At 63.5% G+C, this 5,870-nt stretch overlaps 1 protein-coding gene across 1 annotated transcript in view; it reads right to left on the bottom strand.

Annotated features, from left to right (window-relative positions):
• Positions 1-3,756, bottom strand: part of DPYSL4 (dihydropyrimidinase like 4) — a 19,782-nt gene extending 16,026 nt beyond the window's left edge. The window contains exons 1-2 of the mRNA XM_058436452.1: positions 3,703-3,756; positions 44-132 (exon numbers count right to left, since the gene is read on the bottom strand). Of these exons, the coding sequence (XP_058292435.1) occupies positions 44-132; positions 3,703-3,741 (128 nt within the window). The 5' untranslated portion in view covers positions 3,742-3,756. The remainder of the gene's footprint in view (positions 1-43; positions 133-3,702) is intronic.
• Between the last annotated feature and the right edge of the window lie 2,114 nt (positions 3,757-5,870).

Here is a 5,870-nt window from a genome sequence, read left to right on the forward strand (position 1 = left end):
CACACGAGCTGGGAACGTATTTTCATTTTCGGCAGAAACTTACTTTATCAAGCCGTCTTCCACGTGCACATCAGCGTAAAAGGACTGGTCGTCATTCACGATCCTCCCACCTCTGATCAGAAGGCGGTCACTCTATTGGGAACAACAAAGGGTAATTCTTCTCCAAACTGAGTTACTCAGTAACACCCTTGGTGCAACTCCTTCCTCTGAAATTATGATTGAAACATTCAGGCAAAATTTCTAGACGTAAAAACGAGCACAAAAGCCTGCAGCGGTTTACTATTCCCGAAGAAGTGGCACCAGGAACTCAAAAACAGTTCCTCCTGGAAGCGCCACGCACGCCGCAGAGCTGCTGCTCAGGCCTCACTGAGGGCAAAGCCTGTGCTGGTGAAAGTGTGGCAGTGCCACAGGTCATATTTGCATCTTCTAATTTACCACTGGTTAAGGAGCCCCAGCCTGAGGTGGGAGGAGAACGCTGTCTCACGGCCTCCTGTGCAGCCTCAGGGATCCTGCTCTCCTCCACCGTCTTCCACCCACACGGAGGAGGCTGGGAGCTGATGGAGCTGGACTTTGGTTCCATCCAAACACTGCAGACCCGTGATGGTGCCAGGAGACGGAGGCAGAGCAGTGCCCCCACAGGCATGGTCCCCACCTGAGGAGACTGCCTCCCACTGAGGGGAGACCAACGGCAGCAAAAACACATGTGCACAGATCGTCACAGACATGACAAATGCACAGAGCACAGTGAGGGCGCCATGGTAGGGCCATGAGAGAGGGGCTGCGAGAAGGACCTCTGGGGCCAGGGTGGCTGATACAGGGGCAAGGCGGACATGGCGAGCGTTCCAGCCAGGAAGCAGCCTGGCCCTAGGGCAGGAAAGGGCTTGAGCTGCCATCAGCAGACCTGGGAGGAGGCCGAGGGCTGGAACCTTCTGGTGGGGTGGTGGTGCCAGAGGCAGGTCGGTGCCCAGAGCTTGGCAGGGGCAGGATATGTAGGCCTGAGGACTCCATGCCTGTCCCCTGACTGGGGGCCTTAAGCAGGTTTCAATCCTGGCTTGATATTTTTAAGAGATCACCTTGGCTGCCGTGTTAGAAAGTAGATTGTGACGTGTAACAGTGGAAGCGGGATCGTTGCTGGGGTGATTTCTGAGTGAGATGAGGGGCTCTGGGACAGGACTATGGGAAAGGACGGGAGGAGAGTGGATTCCAGAGAGGCTGGGAGTCAGGAGGGCAGGACTTGCTGACCAAGAGGCCATGGGGGTGATGGGGAAGAGATGGGGTGACCTCAGGTTCCAGTGCAGCTCGGATGCACTCCCAGTGGGACACAGAGCGTCAGGCTGGTGAGGCCGGCTCTTTGTGGGTCAGCCCTGGCAGCACAGCCCTGGCATTAGGGATTGACTCCAGTGCTTGGCAGTCATAAATCCACTTCTAAGAATCCTACCAGATGGCCGGGAAGCAGAAGATTAGGCAGAAAGTGGGATGTCACTGATGGGACTCTGCGTGACCATCAGAGGTGAAGATCTGACCTCATTGCAGAATGGGGGAGAGAAACACAAAAAAGGAGTGAAAGGAGGTGGAGAAGGACCCACGCACGGGCTGGACTCGGCAGCGCTTTTCCCTCCACTGTCTCGCGTGCGCCTCAGCACGCCCTACAACTGACCAGGCAGGACTGACCGTCTGCATTTAGCAGAGAGGTCTGGCCTCCTGCTCTGGGTTTCCAGGGCCCACCCATAGGTGGCCAGGGCCCTAGCCCGGGGCTGCAGCCTTCACACACCATCAGTCTGAAGCCAAGAGCATTAAACTGAAACACACAATTCGTAAAACTCTCAGAATGAGAAGTTCATTATCTAGGAGCTCCATTACAGGATTCACTGCTGACATCTAACTGTGGAGCTGTATTTTCAGGATCCCAGTGACTTGTCAACCACTACCCCATAGTCTACAAACGGTTGGCAGAGTATGCCACAGGCCAGACCCAACCCTCTACCTGTCTTCATACAGCCCTAGGCTAAGAATGGTTCTTGTATATTGACTGAAAACAATAAGAGTATATCATGACTCAAAAATTCTATTAAGTTCACACTGCAGCATCCACAGATAAAGTTTTGTTGGAACGCAGTGGTGCCCATTGACTTCCTAAATGTCCAGGGCTGCTTTCCTGGCAGGGCCAAGCAGCCGCGACAGGAACAGCGTGGTCCACAAAGCTGACAACATTTACTCTCGGGCCGGTTGTGGAAGAAGTTTTAGACCCTTGGTCTACAGAGCTGTTCCCGGCCGCGGCACCTCTCCTCCTCCTGCCCAGTCCCAGCTGAGCGCCAGGCTCAGCCCTGACCCGGCACCACCATGCATTTGCAGAGCCTCTGTGGCCGCATCAGGCCCTGGCTGCCTTCCCGGCGCTGTCCCTCCTCTTCACTTTCCACCCCTCCCAGGGGACCCATGCATTTTCAAGGAAGCCCTAGAAAACGCAACGGGGCAGAGGGAGGCTTGAGGAGACCTGTGGTCTGGGCTCTCTGCTCATAGGCACCCAAGTGTTCAGGCACCCGCACTGAGACTGGGTTTGGAACCCAGAGGAGACGCAGCTGGGGCCATGCTCTTCTTACTGCACTCGTCCAGATGAAGGTGAAAGTTCCCGGGAAGCAGCTGCCCCTCCGCACTGACATGGTTGCCTGACCTGCCCTGGGAAGGGGTCCTCCTGCCACCCCCAAACTCAACCCCCACGTGCCAGCTGGCTGGCAAGACCTCCTGCATCAAGACCAGACCCAGTGGGGCAGAACCCTCTGGAGGCAGCAGCCCCTCCCGTCTGGAGAGGGGAGGGCTCCTTCCTCGCTCAGCGTCTCGGGGAGTGGAGCCCACAGCCCACGGCTCGAGCTAATGCCAGAGGTCAGACCCCACGGCCCTCCCGCCGAGGCCAAGTCCAGAGTCGGGTCTGGGACCCCATGGACTCCCCCGCCCAGGTCCTGCCGGTCCCGAAGCCTCCTTCCTCCCACCCCCATCTCCCGCCGCCCGAGTGGGGAGGCTTTGTTTCTGGCAGAGCGGGACCTCCCGCGCCGGTGCGTGTGGGTGTTGGGGAGGGGTCTCTGCTCTCGAAGGTTCAGGGGCTGCCGGGGCTCCCGGCCAGTGGCCCTTGACCGCTCGCTTTCCTTGGAGTCGCTGAACCCAGGTTAGTGGCAGGGTTCGGGGCCACCAGGGACTCCGGCCAGAGCGGCCGGGGCTAAATCGCTTTGTCTCGGACAAAGAGCTCCCGACGCGGCGCCAGTGCGTCCAAGGGGCGGGCGGCCCACGGGCTGCACCGAGAACGGCATCTCCCCGCGCCCCGGACCAGCCCGGGCCAACAAAGGGCCACGTCCGCCCGCCTCGCCCACCCGACCGCCGCGGGAGGAAGGAGCCTCTAGCGCTCTGAGGGACAGGCCGCCCGGCCCCAGGTTCTCCCCGGGCGCAGCCGAGGCTCCCGGAAGCCGGCAGGGCCGGGCCGGGCCGGGCCGGGCCTGGGCGCCCCGCTCCGTAAGGGGGTCTGGGCGGCGCTCGTGGGGACTCTCGGACCCTGGGGCGCGAAGGAGCTGGGCAGGGAAGGGCGGGAGCCGGGACAGGGGCCAGACGCAAAGGCAGGGACCCCCCCACGCACAAGGCCAGGAGGGTCCGCCCCGCATCCAGGCCCCACTCCGGGCGGCGGGCAGGGGGAGCCGGGCGAAGCGGGGCCGGGCTCACCGTGATCCGGGGGATGCTTTTCTTGCCCTGGAAGGACATCCTGCTCCTGGGGGTCTCTGGCAGGGGCGGCACGAGCGGGGGCGGGCGGGGGGACGCGTGAGCCGGGATGCGTGCGTGGGGGCGGCGGGAGACAGACTGCGAGCGCGCGGGGCCGCACGGCTCCGTTCCGGTCCCGCCCCCGCCGGGCCCCGCCCCCAACCCGGCTCCGCCCCTGGCATGCCCCGCCCCTGATAGGGCCTGCCCCCGACAGGCCACGCCCCAACCCGGGCCCCGCCCCAGCCCGCCCATCAGTCCCGCCCCCGCCCTCAGCCCCTCCTTCGCTTTAAAGCCCCCCAGGCTGGGGCGGCCGCAGGGTCTGATCTCTGCACTCCGGGCCCCCGCGCGGACCTGCAGACGAGCGCTGGGTGGGAGTTTTAACCTGCTCCGGCTGATGTGTGCGGAGTTTGCACCCCGGGGAGACGAGGGAGAGAGTCCGGCCACGTCCTGCCAGGCCCCGCTCGCGCCCCCGCTGCCCTCCAGCACGGAACCCAGGTCCCGGGAGACGCAAGGCGCCCAAGGCCCCGGGATTCCGAGCCAGTCAACCCCGGGCCGCGACGCCCTGGGAGCTGCACCCGTGCAGGAAGGCGCCTTGGCCAAAGCCAGCTCCTTCGCAGATGACCCGGGCCGGGGTCCAGCGCCAGGCTGTGACCCCGCGAGGCTGTTCCGCGCTGGCCGCGAGAGACAGAGGGCAGGAGGAGGAGCGCGAGTAGGAGAGACACAGAGACGGCGAGACAAAAAGAGGCGCTCGCCCTCCCCAGGGACCGAGACGCGGTGGCGGGCGGGACCTCGGGGTGGGGGTGGTCGCAGGACCCAGAAGGCTCAGGACCTTTACGGATAGGGGGGCCCCCGCAGGGGGGAGCAGGGGAGCCCCACGCCCGGGGTCCTCCGGGTGCGAGGGTCTCGGGGAGTCCGGGCCCGGGCCTACGGCCTCTGTCCCGCGGTCACTACCTGCTGGGGGTCCCGGGCCTGGGCCAAGCCGGGCTGCCCTCGGGGACTTGCTGCGGCCGTTGAGGGGTCTCCGCAGTGCTGGCCCGACTGCTCCGAGTCTCCGCGCACCCCGCAGACTCGCCTCCCAACCCGAGGGCCTGGGCGGCCGCCGCCCAGGGCGTCCAGTGGCAGCGTCTTGCTCTCGAAGGCGTCGTCCACGCAGCGGAACACACAGCCAAGCTTGCGCCGGGCCAGAGGCCTCGCGGGCTCCTGAGGCTGCCGCGCGGTCATGGCAGGAGCAGGCGACAGGATCCGGTCTCGGAGCCTCCTGTAGCGAGGTCTGCGTGGCAGGTGCACTGGGCGGACCTGGCGGCCGCGCCCTCGCCCCGCCTCTTGCTGCCCGGCCGCGCTGCGCAGAGCTGGCGCTGTCCACGTAGTGGGTACTGAACACCCCATTCTGGCCCCTGGGTTAGTCTCGGCCACGCGCGGCTGCTCACCCTCAGGACACGCTGGGCACTGGAAAGGCCAGGCAGGGAGCGCGCACTGGAGAAACCGCTATGGGAATCCCGGCCACATTTCCAGGCCCTTTGGGCCGTCCCACACCAGACAAGAAGGCCCTGACTCCGAAACCCTGGGCGAGTGTGGAGGGCGCGCGGGGTGGGGTGTACCTGTCCACGCAAACTGCTGCTGATCTCCCTTAAAACCGAGTTAGAGGCTTGGGGCGAGACAGGAGTAATGGGGCGATGCTGTCACTCCATCTGTCACTCTACCCAGCCTGCAGGGGCTGAATTTGAACCCAGAGACTTCCGGCCTTTGCGTTGTTAGCGCAGTCCGCATTTCAAAGTCACCATGACCTCGAGTACTGGCGGGGCCTGAGCCAGCAGAGCTAGGTCCAGCAGCTTCCCACCCCCTCGTCCTCCTCTGGCTCCCCCTCTCCTAAATGATTAATGCAATGTCTGTTACTCACCTGTGTGGGACCGTCCACGGCAAACATCACCAACCGTTCTTATGCACGTGCAGAAGTTCCGTCCCTTTCCTAATTGTTTGATCTCTTCCATGGTTCACATTTGACCAACAGCCACAGGAGGGAGCCTCCCAGGTGGTCCACTGGAGCCAGGTGCTGCCAGACACCCCTGACTGCAGAGCTTGCCCTCCAGGTGATCTCGCAGGTGAGACCTGGGGCTTTCCTGCACAGTGGGCAG

Source organism: Hylobates moloch, unplaced genomic scaffold (assembly GCF_009828535.3).
Source record: "Hylobates moloch isolate HMO894 unplaced genomic scaffold, HMol_V3 SCAFFOLD_3, whole genome shotgun sequence".
Lineage (NCBI taxonomy): Eukaryota > Metazoa > Chordata > Mammalia > Primates > Hylobatidae > Hylobates > Hylobates moloch.